The sequence below is a fragment of the Kryptolebias marmoratus genome, linkage group LG9 (assembly GCF_001649575.2).
Source record: "Kryptolebias marmoratus isolate JLee-2015 linkage group LG9, ASM164957v2, whole genome shotgun sequence".
In the NCBI taxonomy this organism is placed as follows: domain Eukaryota; kingdom Metazoa; phylum Chordata; class Actinopteri; order Cyprinodontiformes; family Rivulidae; genus Kryptolebias; species Kryptolebias marmoratus.
The window spans coordinates 24513047-24532179 of record NC_051438.1 but is presented as its reverse complement, the minus strand read 5'-3'; the positions used below and the strand labels follow the sequence as shown (position 1 = coordinate 24532179).

The 19133-nt window shown below is 38.9% G+C and overlaps 1 protein-coding gene across 2 annotated transcripts in view; it reads right to left on the bottom strand.

The window, feature by feature from the left end:
- Window positions 1-19133, bottom strand: part of fgfrl1a (fibroblast growth factor receptor like 1a) — a 61914-nt gene that overhangs the window by 25467 nt on the left and 17314 nt on the right. For both annotated transcript variants that reach the window (XM_017417384.3, XM_017417383.3), the window contains one exon: window positions 14169-14441. In XM_017417384.3, the coding sequence (XP_017272873.1) occupies window positions 14169-14441 (273 nt within the window). The remainder of the gene's footprint in view (window positions 1-14168; window positions 14442-19133) is intronic.

Here is a 19133-nt window from a genome sequence, read left to right as displayed (position 1 = left end):
CACAGAAATACTGGGATTACAAAATAATTTTCTATTTGGTCATTTCTAAAAACATCCTTGTAAAAATGCCACTATTTCTAAACATGTTTTCAACCACACAAAAACAAAACAACCCAAGGTTTTCTCAACCTTACTCCATTCAGTTCTTCTTTGTTATTGTGCACACAAAAAAAACATGAGTCTGTTTCCACCTTTTGAGTAGTAGCCTCCAGCTATGATATAATTTTCAAAAGGCTGTTTGTTGACACTGCTCATAAAAACTTTCATTCTTAAACCCATTTTGAAAAAATATGTTTAGGGCCTCTAATAATGCCATTTCTGTGTGGACACAAGGCTGAAATGATAAAAAAAACAACACGGCATATTCACAAAACCATGTGGACAGCCCCTTAGTTGGCCCGAATGTATACAAATATCTGCACTTAGAAAATGATCAATCACAAACATGCTAACTTGCACCTTTCCTTGTTGTTGAGTCCGGATCTGCTCCATGATGCCTGCAGGAATGTGAAACAGGCTTTAAATTGAGCCCAACTTCAAAGACTGGGCTGAACCTGTTAAGTGGGAGTACGTCATGAGCTTGTTTGTTTTGAGCATACTTTAATGCATGACTGTTTCTGCATAGATCTGCATGTGCTCTCATTATGTGTGAAGATGTGTGTGTATGTTAAACTGTGTGTGTGCGTGCGCGCGTGTTGAGAATGTGTGGTTGCCTCGCCGAACTTCAAAGATGCTGGCGTGTATGCCGTGTGAGGCTTCACGCTGACAGGCTCTCTTTGATGAACAACAATTTACAACAATGTAAAACTAACCCGCTCATCACGATGCGCAGCTGGGCCACGTTTCAACATGACTCACCCGATGCCTGCTTTGTTCAAAACTCATTCATGTTACTTAGAGCTGTTTGTGGATTGATAGTAATGTAACGTTTTTATATCTCTTGTGCTGCTCGATCACATCCGACAGTAAGGACATAATAGCATACCAGCTAATTGCATATGTTCACAATTGTTGGTTTCAAGAATGCAATGACTCTAGTCAATGTTTACTATATAATTACATCAGAACTGTAATACATGAGTTGTCAAAAAGCCACAGCAAACCATTTAAAAAAAAAAAAACCTGACAGGCTAATTGGGACTCCACTTGTTAGCTTCTTTTCATTGTTTAATGACATGTCTGACAGCAGCAACACATCGTTTTTTCTCCCAGAAGACTGATCGTTTGGACCAAGACAACTCTCAACAGCTTAAACTGAACAAAAGTTGGCATGAAGCGCTCCATCAACACGGCACTTGCCTGCAGAGAAATCGTCTAAAGATATTGGCTTTGACTGAAAGTGTGGACAGTCTCATTTTCACTCGGTGAGCCGAAAGGCAAATCACAAAGACAATAAATTAAGTGTGCTCAATCCATAAAGACTCACAAAGGAATTTAGATCTTCACAAAACAAAATTAAACAAAGACCTAGCATTTCTTGAAGGAATGCACATCGTCTGCTGCCTTTCATGCCGGAGTTTTAAACTAAGATCATCTTATTTTGAGAAACGATGGAGTTTTAGTCATTTTGGTGAAACCTTGAAAATAATGTGCAGTCTCATGTGATATTCTGAGATGCCAAGTTCAGAGTGTTGTGTTGCCATCAACTCTCAGATAATACCACATCAGATTTTAGCTCGATAGCTGTTAAATTCACAGAGTTATGGCAATTTTTGTGTTGGCTAATGTCAGCTAATTGTGGCTGTCATCTTGGATTAGATTGATTCTACAAGGTAATCAGTTGCGGACGTACATCCAGTGATTATTTCCTGAGAGTTCATCAAAAATCTGTTCAGCGATTCATGAGTTATTTTGTGAATAAAACAAATACACGCAGACAAAAAAAAAACCATTTCTGCTCTGCTTTTGCTTTTGTTGACGGGAGATAAGAATCTGTAAACATACTACCAGAAAAACCGAACGGTGTCAGAACAGAAGGCTGCAGAGAAACAGTTACGGCTGCAGCTGCAGAGCGTGCTAGTGCTTCTTGGTGGATCAGTTTTCAGCATGCTGTCACACTGATCAAACTTCAGGCTGATAGAGGCGCCGCAGAACCAGTGCACTGTTTGCTTAAGAACCATAGAGGAACAAAGTGCACACGCGCACCCCTTATCCAGAAAACACGGCAAAAACGTGCTGTGCATATACTTGTGTGAAATATAATGCGGTGGAATGTAGCAACATTGTACAAGTAAGTACATGCAGACACGCACACCTGATGGTACACAACAAAACCAGCTTTTTGGAGCCAATATTGTGTTTTGATGTGACATTGTCTGTTTTAAATTACACATACTGTATTTCCAGAAGATGTTTCTTTTTGCAGAATGTCTTTTCTACCTCTAAATATTGACATGACTCGGAGGAAAAAAAAAGAGTTTTGTCAATGTTTTATAAGCAAACAACAATAAGACCCTCAAAAAGGTAACAAATATGTATCAAATCCTAAAAGGCTGCTTGGTTGAAACTAAGATAAACCTGTTAAAAATCAGAGAATGTTTTTCCATGCCGGCTGTTTTTTCTGCTTTGTTCGTCCTTTTCAGTGCGAGTCTTTCCATTGCATCCTGTCTACTTGTTGTCAGTGGGTTGGGATTGGAAAAGCCAGATGCAACCGGTGGAATTTAAAGAGCAGCACGGGAGAATGAAGATGGTGGTGGTTGTTGGGGGGGTGAAATAATTTGCCCCTCGCGTAGTCATTAAGGCATCAAAGCGACTGCAGAAGATACAAGGCTTTTCAGCGCTGACACAAATGCCTTCTCAGGGAGAAGAGTAACGAATGGGAACGGAACAGAAATGAAAAGAAAAGATGGTAAGGGAGGAGGAGGAGGAGGGATGTTGTGTGCTGAACAACCAGTCTTTGGCTTTGATGATGGCGCAGCAGCGAAAAGCAGACAAAAGTTTCTAAAACTTCAAAAGGAAGCTTTTTGTAGTGCAGGTCTGCTCTTTCTTTCTCCCTGATTCCTCCACTCTTTCTCCTCCCTGCTCTCTTTAAACATGTCTTTGCTAATTGCCGGACCCGGCGCTGCCCTCCGAAGGCTCTCTGCTGCTCTTCACTGCTCTCAGCTCTATTCAGACGCGGGGTTGTTACATGGGGAATGCCTAATAACTCACTTGGAGTGGGACAATGGAGCCTGCAGGGCCAGTGACACAATCCCAACCCTAATGAGAAAAGACTCCTTCAGTGAACAAACAGGTCTGTCAAAAGACTGACCTATTAAGGAATGACAGGGTGGGGGGTGGACGGAACATACAGTGCGCGTGTTTGTGTTTTTGGTGGCATTATGCTGTTTATTTTAGGTATACAACAGAAGAACTCTAAAGAAATAAATAAAAAGTTATAATATGAAACAGAAAAAAGGCTAAGAAAAGAGAAAAGGAAGGCATCTATGTGTGCATGCCTGTGTGCGCGTGTCTGCTGCTACCCCCTGAGGGTAACAATAGTGAACAGGAATAATCCACCAGACCGTATAATGGTCACTAAGCTGTCTATTCACAAGAACAACGCTCCCCTGCTAACTCCTCTGATCAGACGCCCATACCCACACTCGCCCCACTGACTTTCCTTTCCTTGTTTCTACCGACCTGAATCTTTTTGTCCTGATCAAAACATCTGTAAGTTTATACTGCAGAAACTTTATTTTGGTAAACTGAAACTGTTCATATCCTGTTTGTATTTGTCTCATTTCTTCACAGCAGTGGAATTAAAAAAATAAAAAATAATAAGCAAGGTTCATCTAAAGAATTTTTAATTTTATCATGAGCCATGCTAGTTTTCTTCAATCACTGTGTTGTCTTTTCAGGCCTGTAATTCTCTCTGCAGAAAGAAAGAAACATGGGAATTACCGTAAATGCTAGAAAAGCTACACCACCAAAAATGAATTGTTGTAAATATTTTAAAAGCAAAGCCGCCCTAATGAACTGCTGTAAATGTAGGAAAAGGTGGTCTGCCATTTGGGGGAACCACAGTTTACAGCAATTTTCAGCCCTCCCAACCTTCTGCTGTGTGTTTGTACAGGTTTCATCCAGTCAGGTTGTGTAGAAGTTAACTCATCTGCCTTGAGAATGTAGATTCCTGGTTGCTTTGTGTCAGGGAATGGCAGCTATGCAGAGAAGGATGCTGAAGCACGTTGCTTCCTTTCAGTGGGATGTTTTGATGAGGGACTGGGTGGTTGTCAAGCAGGAGACGGCACAAATAAGCAGCTACTTTAGGAACAAAGAGCATTTCTTTCAGGAGGTTTCTTGAAAAAAAAAAAAAGTGTTCCTGATTGACTACATTATTACACCTTAATCTCTAGCTTTACCAAATCAGTTAGTCAAGATTCACAAACGCGTATTTCAGTTTGAATAGGTCTTTGAAAAAACTCTCTTTCTGGCAGTGAGAGCAAATACAAAAACACTGCTGACAAGAGCCGATGCTCCCATTAATCAAATTCTTTTTTTGGACTGAAATCGTTTCTCATGTCAAACTTCCACACAGCACTAGACGGAGTCTGCTTGCATCATTTGGAAATTCTGATATTGGTGAAAGAAATATTAATGTTTTTGTATTTCTTTAGACCAGTTCAAATTGTCCCAGGGGACAGAATGATGCAGTAAAAGTTGGCCTTGAAATCTGGTGCAGAAAGAAACATAGATGGAACAGGAATTGGCTTATCTGCAAAAAGAAACCCTATTTTTGCAAATCGTTACAGTCAAAGAACGCAAACAGCCTAACTTACTGTGTTATTGCCTGCTGCCAAAAGGTGAAGATGGGTGAAAATGTTGTTGCCTGTGTTTGTGTGCATGTTTGTTAACAAAATATCTCATTGAACAGCTTGAAAAATTTTATTGAATGGACGTACATTTACAGAGTCAATCTAATTCAAAATGTCCCCCACCGCTAATCAACATTAGCAAACACAAAAATGTTTATAACTCAATCAGTTTTACAGATATTGAGCTGAAATTTGATGTGGTCGTAGCTGAGAGTCATTCAGACTCGAACCCTGACCTCTTGCAACAGAACATGAGATTCAGCATAAAATTATTTTTAAAATTTGACCAAAATGGCTACAAACCCAATCATTTTGCAACATAAGACAATGTTAGTATAAAACTCTGAGATGAAAGGTGGCAGGTGATACGTAAGCTTTTAATTTATTTAAAGATAGTAATGAGTAAGACAGTTGTACTATTATTGCATACTGATTTAGTTACAAAAAGGATTGCAAATGTTGTTTTTTATAGTTTAACTCAATAAACAGAGGTATGTTAGTCATTAAAAGAGTTGATAAATTTATTTTCTTGTTGAAACAATGCTTCTACTGTAAAATGATGCTTTAATTTTAATTAATTAATAAATAATAATAATAATAATAATAACAGAAAGGTGCATAAACATGAATAGCCTTTTAGCTGGAGAAGCCAAAAATGCAGAGCTCTTTGCAGAATCTTGAAGTTAAAAAAGGTGATATGTAAGTGTGGACCACTTAAAGGTCAAGAAGCCCAAACAAAAAATAAAATCATAAAGTAGGAAACAAAATCAGCACATTTTTCTAAATTAGTTAAATATGATTTATTTTGCTAAAAGAAGCAGGATGCAAAGAGAGTTTAGAGAGTAAATTTACTGCATGTTTATCAGCTGATCCGATCATGTTTTGTGCCATTCTTTGTGTTTTTGTTTTTGTTGCCCACTTCTTTGGTCCTGCAGTTGTAACAACAAGCTGCCCTTACAGTGAGGTAGACAAAGCTGTTGCTCCGGAAATCAGGGTGGCACTGAGAAGACAGGGGATGTAAACATGCTGGTGTGTGTGCTCATAAGAAAGAGCTCCAGATGGGGGAGTAAAAAGAGCGGAGTCAAGTTTCAAAAGCTGTTTTCTGCCTTGTTGTGCTGCTCAGATAAACACGCAGATTCACAAAAATATATTTACCGTATCTTTTCGCATATACATATCAACAAGGAACAAGAAAATATTTGTCCGTTTGCTAACACACACACCCCACTGACAGATGTGCGCGCACACACACACACACACACACACACACACACACACACACACACACACACACACACACACACACACACACAGAGGGCCTCAGCCTCTATTTCATGGCTGTCTGTCCCACATCCTCCTGTTCAGCCTCGTTTCACTTCCAGCAAAGAGATGGAAGGGGAGATGGACGTGGCGGAACAACGGCGAAAAAGAAAAGAACAAAGCTTTTATTTTTTCCTCGCTGCAGGTTAAAGACATCAACAAGTGGAGAATAAAAGATAGCCATGTCCTAACAGGTTGAGACGTCACAGATAGAGTTACTGTATCGAGTGTAACTTCCTCAGCAGAACAAAAACACAGTGCTCTCTGGAAAATGTTCTGTCATAGTACTACAACATAAACAATAAGAACATATAGTGAGTTTTCATCTGGAAAGGTACCTACTCATTCAACCTTTTTGCATTCCTTCATCTTTATTTTTCTTTGTCCTTCTTCTCAACTTTCCTGCCTTTTTCTGCCACAAAACTCACACATTTGTAACCTTCTACATCACACCATGTCTGTTCTCTAGAGTGTCTTTCACCTCCTCATTCTTTCCCCTCCTGTTTGCCTTTATGCTTCATTTGCAGCCATGCATGTGCATGTGTCTGTGTGTGGGGGTAATGTGGCTTTTTTTCTACAGATTGTATGCCAAGTTAAGCTCTCACAGACCCCTAATGGGTCTTAAATACCCTCTGACTTCTCAATTCTCTGCACTAGATGCCATCTGTCAGTCAGCAAGATGTTTTTTTTTTTTTTGTTCTAGAGGCCAAAGTAGTGACTCATTCTGAGGAGGAAATCCACCCCAAAACAGGAGTCAGGCACATGGTTTGTACGACTGCGAAGAGTTAAATTAGTGTTGGTTCTCACTGAATTACATTAAGCATGAAATCCTCCTGCTGCTCTCACAGATGCGTCAAATTCAGCCATGATGGTGAAAATGGAACATTCTGTTTAATTTACAACAGTTGTTGCCACAAATACATATTTGTTCTACATAAAACAGTTACGTCATTGATTTATAAGTTAAATGTTGCATTAAGTTGAGGAATTATAAATTCATGCAATAAAAATGTATTATTGGAAAAAAATGTATGTGTGTATAAGTATAACAATCTTAAAAATAATAAAATATTTATAAAAATATTTATTTAAAGGTGAAATTCACAATCTATTGTTTGATTCCCCCCCCTCTTTTTTTAAATAGTTAATGATCTTGCATGAATTTATCACATTTTAAAATCAATAAACCTCCTTCAGTGAAATAAAACTCAATACTATACAGTGCTTTGTCCTTTTGCCTTTTTTTTTACATCCTTTCTGAATCATGTTTAAGGGTGGAATTTGGCCTTAACCTAATTTGCCAACTGTTCCCAAAATCCAAAGCAAACATGTTTCCACGGCAACTCACCCATAGTTAATGTGAGGTGTAGCTTTACTTCTCTGTGTGCTTTGGCATGGCTGCTTCTATTGAGTGAAGAATATAAGTGTAATGGGTAACAAATGTAGCCGGGCTTTAAATGCATCATTCGGTGCTCCGTTACTCATACGGTGAAGTGCACTCTGTCCCCCGAGTGTGAGTAAAACTATGAGAAACGGAGCATTCAGGGATGTTGGCTGCTGTAAAATAAAGCAGTGCCTCAGTTTGTTTAATGCAATTAAGACCTGCCTCCTTAGTCTGAGTCCAACAGTAACAAAAAATTAGGAGAATGGGTGACTCAGAAGGAGGGTGAGGAGAAAAGGACATTATTAGTGATGAATGAAAGTGTGCTGGCAGGAGGGGAGTGACGAGAGCTGAGATGGGGTAAAAAGGTGAAGTAAAGCTAGAAGTTACATACAGTATGTTCAATAATTCGGATTAAAATGTCTTCATTTCAGGTATGAAAGTATAGTAAAATCTTTTTGTTAAAATCTAAATGGGCATACATATTAGGGACGTAGATGATGATCAGTGCTTTTATTCAAAAATTACCTCTAGCTGAAAAAAAAAACACTCAAAAACAAAATTTTTCACATATTACAAACTGAGGGCTTCTACAGTAAATTTGAGGTGTTTTACTTTAACATATGAATCAACAACCTTTCCATAAAGGCAGATTTTATCACACAAGGTTGACAAAAATCAGGCTAATCGCTCAATGAGACCATTTACCAGATATAAAAATCTTCTGTTTGTGACAGATTTGAGCTGGTTCTATGCTGAACATTATGTTTTATGTGAACCTGCAGGAACTGGAGCAACAAAAACTGAGTCAGCAACAAGAAGCAAACATGGCAGAGGCTTGTAGTGGAAAAACAGCAGAGAAGTCCAAGAAAAAGTATCACATACTACTGATAAAAAAAACTGACAAACTTTTCTGTTTTTGAAAGTCAGTTGGCTGTGGCAGCCATCTTGAATCATGATGACTCCAAAGATTATTGAGTCATACATCCAATGATTCAGTACTTTCTAAAGGTTTCTCTAAAAATTAATTCAGTAACTCATCACCTATTTTGCTAACAGTACAGATAAATGAATGCACACACACACAGACATGCTCAAAAACATTATTGCTCGCCTTTACCAAAAGCAGACGCACACAGGGAGAGGCAATAAAAAGAAACTTCTAACTTGTAACAGCAGGAGTTTAGTTAAATACAAGGAAGGCTTAACCGCTTGATGATTTCTGGGATTCATTTTACCAAAACAATCTTTTTCATGTGCTTAAATTTAAGCTTTAAGACAAATGAACACCCAATCCCTCGCAGCGAGGTGCAGCTCCAGGTTCCCTCCATGCATTTTTCTCCGATTATTGAAACGGTGCTGAGTGTAACCTGAGCAGAAGTGGTGCGTTTCAGAGTAAGTGGTTGAGGCTGTGTGTGACTGACAGACACCGGGGTTATTTGAGATTCGTTTTAGGCTCCACGCACATTTCTCTGAGTGAGTGTGTGAGACTCATACAAGTTAGGCTACGAACCTCTGCCACCTCTATATCCTCTCCAGATGAGGCACCAGATATCTCAATTAAAACCTGAGAAATCTGAGAAGGCAAACACAGAGGAGGAATAAGGACGGCGCGACTGACGGATACAGAGATGATGTCGGTCTGCAACCTGATCTGATGTGTTAGCTTCTGGCAGGAAGACAGCTGCAGTCTCGCACATGCAGCGTGAACCTGGGATAAAGCAGAGGGTTGAACGTGTTCAAAAAGCTCTTTGCTTGCAGGGAAACAAAAAGGAGCCTAAAGAAACAATCAGATATTCAATCTGTGCGCAACATGACAATTATCATGACACAAGAAATAAAGCTGTGTGATGTCAAGTTGTCAGTGTGAATTAAACTGAGTGAATTTAAAACTTTTAGAAAATATTCATTGGCTGTACATCTACAACTCGTTAACTTTTGAAGATAAAGCCTATTCAAGATGGCTGCCACAGCTAAACAACTCAGACAATTTTACAGATACTGAGCTAAAACTTGATGTAAAGTAGTAGCTGAGCATCTTCCCCAATGCATACTTTGAGTGCAACAAGTAGCTTAGCATCTTTGTTTAAAACTGTTTGTCTTTTAGCAAAATACCTGATGAACCACTGGATAGGTTTTAACAAAACTCTCACAGAGTGATTACTGGCTGGAAATCTACAACCGATTGACACATGAAGTCAACTCATGGCCACCAGCTAAGCAACTTCAGAAAACACAAAAATGACCATACCTCAGTAAATTGTACAGCTATTGAGCTACAATTTGGCATGGTAGTAGCTGACAGTCATGATCAACAGATTTCAAGCACTAACAGATCATCCAAGATCGTGGGAGATATCGCATTAGACTGCACAAATTATTTTTTTCTATGATTGACCAAATAGCCATAATCTTGTCATTTTTCAAAATGGCATGAAAGGCGACAGGTATTATACATTCCATCAATGCATCAATGAATGTTAGACACACACGCACGCGCACACCCACACACTTACTCACACACACCATCCCATTCCTGATGCGCACACACTCCTATTGTCATCACATCTGGTTTCAACTCTTCATCTTCTATCCTCAACTCCTCTGGAAGGAAGTGGAAAAACAAACTTTTTGTTAAGACAGTTGCAAGAGACAAAAAGTAAAAAAGTTTGCAAAAAAGAACTATTGAAAAAAGAACAAAGAAAACAAAAGTTTTTTGTGCAGGATTTACAGTTTTGTTTTCTTTTTTGTTTTTATTTTTCCCTATGTTTACTGTAGTGTAACCTGTGTTGCATAATTTGTGCTACTTTAACCATTCATATGTCAAAATGTTCAGCTCATTCAGGATGTGTGCTATGAATTTTGTTTTTTGTAACTTTTATTCTTTAAGAAATATTTAACTTTATTTACAAATATCAGTGTTTATCTTCTTATGCTACTTTCACTAAAGAGATACCGTTCTGCTACTTTGAGCTAGCCTTTTGCTACTTTAGCTTTACCTAGCTTTAACCACATTTTACTTATTATTTTGCTACTTTTAGCTTCTTGTTGGCGTTTCTTTTACCTTTAACAACTCAGTTTCAGCTTATTCAGCAAATTTTAGTAAATTCATTCAGCACTCAGAATTCACACTACATTTTTGCAGAAGATGCAATTTTTCTTTTTAAAGTTTCCCTTTACTGGTGGTCCCATAAATTCTCTCACAACCACACACACAAAAGCCTTTACATAAACAAGCACAAACACACACGGACACACAAAGAAGCACAATGATTATTTACTCTCACAAACATTTGCCAACCTCCACACAATAAAAGAACAAACACTTCAAGGAATCTTCTAATTTGCTCAGCCAACAAAAATCCGCCTTTCCATCACTTCCAACCACCGGGCACGAGCACGGTGGATGTTTTATTGTAATCAAATGCTGTCACATCTGGAAAAAATGTAAAACTGTAAAAATATTGATACAAATTAGGACAAGAAAGAGAAGAAACCGAGCCAGCCAACTGCAGGAGGAGGAGTGAGGTCAGCGACCAAGTGCTAATAGAAAAAAGGTGGTAAAGATACTTAGGGTTAGAAACTGAGAGGGAGAGACTATAAGATGCAGGTGTGGGCTCATTACAGTGAAACGGAGCGGTTGTAGAATAATTACAGCAGGACCACACAGAAGATGGGAGGAGATGAAAGCAGAGAGCAGGACGCGAAAGGGGAAGCGAAGCAAAACAACAGCAAGGACTCTCCACAGAGCTGCAGAAAATAAAACAACAGCTTGAAAACGCTCTTTGTTTTCAACAAGTCGTGAGCAGAGAGAGACATCGACTCTTAGACCAAGACCACTGCACCCATACATTCAAGCATCCCCCCGTGCTTTAAGCAGCATTGCAAATGCAGATGGCTCCAGCTATGAAAACACTGCTTTCCATGCTGACTGCCTCTCTGAGGAGATGCTGAGGCATGATTCCTGGCTTGAGTTACAGGGAGGGGTCATCCCTCAGAGTTAACCTTGTGGGCCACAGAGTATCATGAGGTCCCATTTTGGTAATCTGCAAATGGCGACAATTTTGGTCATTCTAGTTTGCATGTGGTACGTTGTTATCACATATAAGTGTTCAAAGAGTAAATGGTTTTTATGAGTTGTTAGTGAGCAGTTCAGACTGTCAGCTTCCATATTTATTTCTAAGCTTTAAAGAAACAATCAGCACCTTGAGGGATTAGAATGGGTTCCTTATGTTTCTAAACTAATTTCCACAGTCTATACTGAAACTCTTCAACCAACTCCGAAGGCAAAGCAGTGATGATGTTTTTGCCCATGTCTGTGCTCGCTTTGGCTGTTGCATTGGCAAAATATCTCATGAAACACTCAGATTTTCAAAAAACTAGAAAGAAATCACTGGGTGTACATCTACAACCCATGAACCCAATTCAAAAAGGCTGCCACAGCCAACTGACCTTAGGAAACACAAAAATAGGTATAAACCTGTCAATTTTACAGATACAGAGTCAAAGTCTGGTATGGTAGTAACTCCATCCCTTCTCATAATGAGACAATTTTAGTTTAAAACTCTGGTACAAAAGGTGGAGGACGATATGCAATTCTTCAAGGAATACTAGGCCTTTAAAAATATAAATGAAATCTCATTTCTTTCCTGGAGGTGTCAGTCACTGGTACTGGTATAATTTCTCTAATAACAGTATAATTTAAAATGCAGATAAAACCAGACTTACTTTTTTTTTGACAACATAATGCTAAGTCTCGTTAATGGGAGGAGTGGTACTTTTAGTCATATCGCACACTGATTTCTATGAGCGCTGGTTTTCTTAGGAGCAATCGAATGTTGGACAAAAAGCTGAGCTCAATTAACTCTGGGGCAATATGGAAATTTAACATTTAACTGAACCACCCAACAAGCAACACCGGGCCCTGATTTGGTTCTACATGTTAATGAAGATTGTGAAACTGAACTCAGCACAGCGGCCTCTCAACACACACTGGGAAGAAACTGTTTGCATTTTTGACATTGTTGTTGCTTTTGTTGGCTGACAGATATTTCACCCTGCAGGAGTACTTTCTATTACACCATTTAAACATAAAGATGCTTATTTTAGTCAACTTTTTTATTCTCTGATAGCCAGGAGAGAGAGAAAAAAGTTTCATTTCTGTGGATTTGCTCATTTCATTGTCTCTGTACTGTGTATGTGTATATGTGAAGTGAATGGAAAGGGACAGTGAATGAGGGTGGTGGGGGGTGGAGGTGGGCAGCAGCTGCTTGCCTGAATGACCTCAGCGGCAGCTGTTGCCCCCACCAACACACACACACACACACACACCATCCGACCCCCACCCTCCTGCCCATGTATGCCAACTCCTCTTTGAAGTTCAGTTCAAGACCGATGAAGCTTTGAATCACATACCGATTACTGGAGAGCATAAAGGCAGATTATTTACTAGCAGTTTGTCAATTTAGGGAACAGACTGGTAATAAGAAGGTATGCTTCCAACAGCAATTATAAAGAATATGTGACAAAAACAATGCAATTCCAGGAAGATACACAAGCCAAAAGTATAGATTAATATAGTTTAGGTGAAGATAAATGCAAACATTGTAGATTATCTTTTTTTTTAAATCCTGATAAATAACTTCTTTAAGGTTTAGTGGTAAAAAACAAAGTTTCACATAAAGTCATTAGGAGACAAAAATACTGAATGCTTGAATGTCTATCAGAGCATTTTACTCCTTTTGAAGAGCTGACACAGGGCAGAGGGAGATGCTTTAGTCAGACTCTATGGAACGCTTTGCAGCCCTAATCTCTTTGCTGGCATTCACTCTGCTGACTGAAACCTGACACACACACACACACACTTACAAACACCACACACACCGACTGGCATGTGCACAAACACATGGAATCCTGTACACACATACAAACGCTGCGGTGGAACTCTAACACACACACACACACATCCAGGCCCAGAATTAGACAAATGCACAAGCTGTATGTGTAACAGCCCACTGACACAACGTCCTTCCTACAGGTATTTTGTTTACATGGATAAGAGTTGAGGGAAGTGACTATATCAGACCATGATAGAAAAAAACCCACGTGTTTGAGCTGCAAGGTTGTTGACAGGGTCACAGAACCACATGACAACTTAAAAAAAACTGAGACAAAAGCATGAAAATACTCCAGCCCTGACATACTGACAGCAGATACAGGTCATGGGAAAACAAACCAGCGAGTCAATGTGCCATAATAAAATATAATAAAATAAAAAGAACAAGGCACAATGTCTTTTTTTAAAGAGATAATCAGATCATTCCACTCACAGTGCCACACAAATATACCTGACCAAAAAAACAAATATAATACACCGGAAAAGGTCACAAAACATGTAAGTACAATTCCCAAAATGTAGAGTTACAATACAGAAAAAAGACAGGCTTTCTGTAAAATCACAAGTTCTATAGATTTATATTTATATGGCTTTGTTTTAAAAAAAATTGGGAATTGAACTAGGAGTCATACTGACTTGTTCATCTAAATCAACATATTAGATAGTTAGGTTTTAAGAGCTTGTGTTCACTGAACTCGTTTGATGAAGTTACTTTCAGATTTACTTTGAAGATTTTGCAGTTTTTTTTCCTGTTGTAATTATTGTTCAAACCACTCACCTATGACAATCAGCGTATAGTTGACGTTCACGCTGCCAAACCCGTTGGTAGCCTTACAGATGTAAGTGCCCGCATCTTCCGTCTCCACTTCTTTGATGCGCAGAGCGCTCTGTAACACCCGGAACCGTGTCCAGCCACTGTGGATGTGGCGTCCATCTTTGGTCCACATCATGAGGGGAGGTGGGTCGCCTTCGACCGGGCATGGCAGCTTAGCAGTGCGACCCGCTCGGACGTTCTGACGATGGATCACCTTCTCCGACACCCTGGGGGGACCTTGAGGGTAAAAGAAGAAATGAAATAAGTAAAATGCAGCAGGCTTGATTTAAACTGGACTGTTTTGGTTAGTTTTTTGAAGTTATTTCACCTCTTCTACAGTTTAGAAAAAAAGATGGAGAGCAGGGTGCAACAGGGGACCAACAGGGACAAAATCCTGTATGCTACATGTCCTAGCCTGTAAGATTTATAAATCATTCCAGACCAAACCAACAGGCAGCACACAACATGTGGTTTTTCAAATATGGTTTGACTCACACAGGAATTATTTGTTTATTTTTCACATATATTTGACAAGTCTCGATGGCATGACTAAACCACTGACATTTTAACACAGAAAAGCTTCCACTTGGAGCAAAACATACCCCGAGCAGTGGGTTTAATATCTACGCAGATGACACACTGAGACACAAAATCAGGCGTGACATTGACCGCTCAGTAGCCAGACAACTGTGAAACAGCACACTAGAAAAACAAAGGGGGTGGAAAAAGTAGAATGATTGAAGTGGAAAGGTGGGAGGAAACGATGGAGTGAGCGAAAAAGGATGAAGTGGAGGGAAAACAGAGAGAAAAGCTGTAGAGGAGGTAAAGTAACAAGCAAAGAGGAAATGAAGCAGAATAAGGGAGCAAGTGAAGAAGGTGAAAGAAAAGGAAAAGCCCAAAAATAAGACAAACAGAAAGACAAAGGATGGAAACAGAAGACTGTAGGAGTTAACAAAGTTCAGTGCTCACTCTTTCTCTTTTAGGTTAAAACAATACTTTGCAAACATTGAAGGAAAAACACATAATGAGTCACCATATCACAAACAATGTCCTGGCAATAAAAGGCAATTGCAGGGAACTCCACTATAAAACAACTCACCTCAGGTCATGTCACAGGGAGTTCATGACCTGCTGGAAACGACCTGATACAGACGTGACATTTTAAAGGACAAACCATTGTTTAACTTTAACAACGTGCATGGGAGAGGCTTATCTAGCAGAAAACATTTAGTGCAGTCTGGGGAAAAGGTAAAAGTGTACGCTGCAAAATGTAGTTTTCACACACATACAAACAGACACAAAAAGCAATCAGAATCAAAATCTTCAGCTCAGAAATGTGTAAAGTTAGAAATGGACATTGTAAGAAAAATCACAAGTGGTACAGAGACCTTAATCTTCAGGCTGCATTGTATTTTAAAAAAACACAAATCTATCTCATCTCTCTCTGACTGCCCGTTTAGATAAAATTCACATAAGATTCCTGGATTTTCTAAAGTAGAACGGGAGACTGATTACTCAGAGATCAGGCTCTTTTCTTCAAGAAAAATATCCTAATGCAGGATGTGTAAACATGTAGACAAATATTTTCTACCTTTAAAACTGATCCCAACAATTTTTAATAAAGATCTGATTTAAGGTAAACCCTGGTGGTGACCCAGGTCCAAACCTTGAGTTACTGTATGTTACTATAGCTGATGCAGATTATAATTTTACTGAAGCAAAATTGAGATAAACAACATGAATTAATACCCATAATGTGGCTAAAGTTAAAAAGCTGGGTTCATAGAAATAGAACAGCTACAACAGTGATCTTTCTACAATCTGTTCTTTCAAGAAAAATGAAAAGAATTATGGCTGTGATAAATAAATTTAGGTAAAATGTATGAAAAAGAAATTAGATATCCTCTCTTCTCACTCTATTCTCAGTCCTGGATGAAGGAACGTGTTCATTCAGATCAATGGCTTACTCAGTTAAAGGTTTTTCCTTTTCCTATGCATTCTTCTCCTGTTGGTTTTTTATTTTACAAAACTATTATCCTTATACTTAAAGTTCATTCAGATTCCCTTCTCCATCCTTTCCAACCTTTTACCTATTTTACCCATGTTTCCGACTCCTTTTATGTTACTTTTCTGTCTTTCCATTCATTTATTTTCCTTTTCTTTTGCCAACAGATTGAAATCACATTCTGCTGAACTCCTACTACTCCCCTGCTACATCTTTTTTTCTTGCTCTTGGCCCCTCTCTTCCTCTCCCTACCACCTCTCCTTTGCCTTGTCATCACTCATTTTCCCTCCTTCTGCGTCTCTGCATTTTGTGCTCACTTGTACTCTTTCGTCACTCTCATTCACACCATCCTCTGTGTCTGCAGCAGAATCTTTTCCTTTTCTCAAGAGTGATTTACCAGCCTCCTCCAACTTCCCCAGTCTCTTCCCCAGAGAACACAGAAGTAGGACCTTTAACTGAACCGCTCAGGTTTTGACAGTCAGCCTCTCTTATATCTTCCTCTTGTTCCTCCCAGTTGTCCTTCTTCCAAATTTCTCTCCACAGTTATGGGAACACATAAGCAGCAGCCTCCTCCCTCCTCTTTTACTCGGACTATAGATTCATGCCTGACATGAAGTCTTTACGTCTTCAAGAAGAAATAAATATGTGTCTACTCTTTTAGGAGGCAGAGGATCAAAGATACTGACATTTACTTATGAAGTTTAACAGTAAACATGTATTTGCAGAAAGACCGTTTGTGTAACGATGTACAGCTTTTTAGTCACAAAACTGGCAACTGTTGCAAAATAATAAAAGCGTTTCAAGTGGACATTTAGATAATTTCCCTTTAAATTTTGAGATTTCATAACAGTGACTCTTCTTGTTGGAAATATGCATGCCTGCAGAAACTGACACTGAGAAAGATTAATGAGCTTTTCTCTGCATTTTCTGAAGTTGTTGTCACAGGAAATGTATTTAGTAGACCAATCAACCTATGGCTGACCTATTTAAAGAGGAAAAAAAACAACTACTTTTTCATGAAAGTACTTTTTAAGCCCATGTTTGTGTTCATTTGTCTGTGGTGTTACCAAAATATCTCATGAACCACTATACAAATTTTAAAGAAACTGTCAGCTATAGATCAATGGATATACACCTACAACTAATCCGTGATAGGAGTCAACCCAATTCAAGATGGCCACCACAGCTAACTAATATTAGCCAAAACAAAAATGTCTATAACTCTGTCAGTGTTCCAGATCTTGAACTCAGATGAATTTTAGATCACAAACTGATTATTGCAGAAGGCCATGTCATCCAAAAGGTTCTTATACATTTCTTAATATTTTATACTAATAATATAATTTTCATAGTTTGTTATATAATAAATGTGTTGCTAACTGCTCTCTCTGTGTCCTTTTTTCCACAACAGTGTTTTGTTGACTTTGTAAAGCATCTGAAAGAGACCTGCATACCTACAGTCCTGCTTCCTCCTTGCCTCATGCAGCAGGGAAACCGTTTTAACGTGACTGTCTGGTATTCCGCAGCCTAACGACAGGAACATACAGCTCACAAACCAACACTCCTCCGGCAGAGACTGAACCGTCCCGGTCAGAGCTCCACAGCCTCTGCTCGGACTGAAAGAGATAATCTGAAGGTCAAATTAAAAGAAAGTCATTTTATACAGCCAGTTCTTTTAGACGTTACTCCCAACACCACTGAAAGTACGCTGCACACATTCCAAACAGTGTGATGGATGAGGTTTTATTTGGAACGCTCTCACACGCACCAACCTCTTCATATTCAGCTTTCATTCACCCACATAAAATCTGTTCATTTATCTTGGATTTATTTGTCTTGCTGTGTGGTGCACAAGTGTTCAGGAACAACTGAATTTCTGGGAATACTGGGTGTTAAAAAAAGTTTTGAACTTGTCCTATTGGACTTCCTAACAACCTGCGGACTATCCTTCTTGTATTACGACATCAACCCACAAATAATAAACTGTAGTAGGTTTTACACTTGAGAGAAGAAAGATTATCTTCTTGCTAAAGGCAACAAAAAGAAGGAAAAAAGAAAAGAAAAATACAATGCACAAATGCCTGATAAAACAAGATTTGCTCAGATCAATCATCATTTTTTAGGCTACAACTGATGTTTCTTGTTGGGCATCCAAAAACACAAAATTTTTGCTGACAAAAACTCGCAATTTTTTTTTTTGTGTTGCATATTTTGGCAGCGTGACAGCCGGGACTGCCCTTTATGTTCTGGATGGAGAGTTTGGCCATAATGTTCCCCCCAGTCTTTGACTCAGATGGCTGTGCGGATCCCGACACAACGTTGCTGTTGGCAGAAAGTCGAGACTGGGCTGAGAGAGGGAGAGACAGGAATGCTTTGATGGAGAGCTTCTAACAGCAGGACATAGCATTGATGTATGGTAGCATGAGTGTATATTGTAAAGCAAATGTGTGTTTTTCAGATTAATAATAAATTACATTCAAATTATTTACATCTTTATTTCTACTATGTACTTTTAACACAATAGAGTTTATAACTAAGAAACAAAATTGTGAATAAGAATTTACAACTAAACAGTTTTATAATAATCTTTGTGATTGCCTAGTGTTGTTTTAGAACTTTCTTTAAGTCTACATCATATTTTCAGTCTTTCTAAACTGAGTGGCAGCGCACCGTTGCATAAAACCTCACCTGCAGAAACAAAGTGAAGTCTAAAACTCTGTAGCGTGATGTTTCCTCCTCTTCTCGTTCCCTTTCACTCTAGTAAACACAAACTCTGCTGCTTTTCTGTTTCCTGAGGGGACAGATGCTGAGTGATAGATGCACATTAGGTTGTCTCCCTCAGGTGCGCGCACACAAACACACACACATACACACACAAGTATAGACAGATACACAAACACTTTGTTCTGACCCCTTGCTTCCAC